This window comes from Eimeria tenella, genomic scaffold (assembly GCF_000499545.2).
Source record: "Eimeria tenella Houghton genomic scaffold, Eth_scaff2672, whole genome shotgun sequence".
NCBI lineage: Eukaryota > Apicomplexa > Conoidasida > Eucoccidiorida > Eimeriidae > Eimeria > Eimeria tenella.
Window position 1 is genome coordinate 2,620 of NW_013542548.1, and position 465 is coordinate 3,084.

At 58.5% G+C, this 465-nt stretch overlaps 1 protein-coding gene across 1 annotated transcript in view; it reads right to left on the minus strand.

Moving 5' to 3' along the window:
• ETH_00040030 (uncharacterized protein) overlaps nt 1-379 on the minus strand; it is a gene marked incomplete at both ends in the record, with an annotated part of 1,609 nt that extends 1,230 nt beyond the window's left edge. The window contains one exon of the mRNA XM_013375310.1: nt 159-379. Coding sequence (XP_013230764.1) covers nt 159-379 — 221 coding nt within the window. The remainder of the gene's footprint in view (nt 1-158) is intronic.
• Nucleotides 380-465: the final 86 nt, after the last annotated feature.

Here is a 465-nt window from a genome sequence, read left to right on the forward strand (position 1 = left end):
GCAGCGAGAACGGGTGCAGCAGCAGCCAGAACGGCTGCACCAGCACGCACGGCAGCAGCAGCAGCAGCAATACAGCAGCAGCAGCAGCAACACTTGCAGCAGCAGCAGCAACACTTGCAGCAGCAGCAGCAACACTTGCAGCAGCAGCAGCAGCATACGTTTTGAGAGTGCTGATGGCAGCAATGGAGGCGAAGCTGGCGTCGTCTTCTGCGTCTGTGTCTTTGGAGTTTTGTGCTGCTCCTTCGCGCTGCAGCATTTGGAGAAGAGCAGCAGCAACAGCAGCAGCAAGGTCTCTGGCGAGGGGCGCAATTTGCTGCTCGTAAGAAAGGACCATTTGCTCGAGAGTAGCAACAAGGCGGTCGTTGTCGATTTGCTGCATGAGCTGCAGCAGCAGCTGCGCGAGCTGCTGCAGGTGAGCAGCAATGGTTTGCTGCAGCAGCGGCTGCTGCAGCAGCAAAAAGGGCC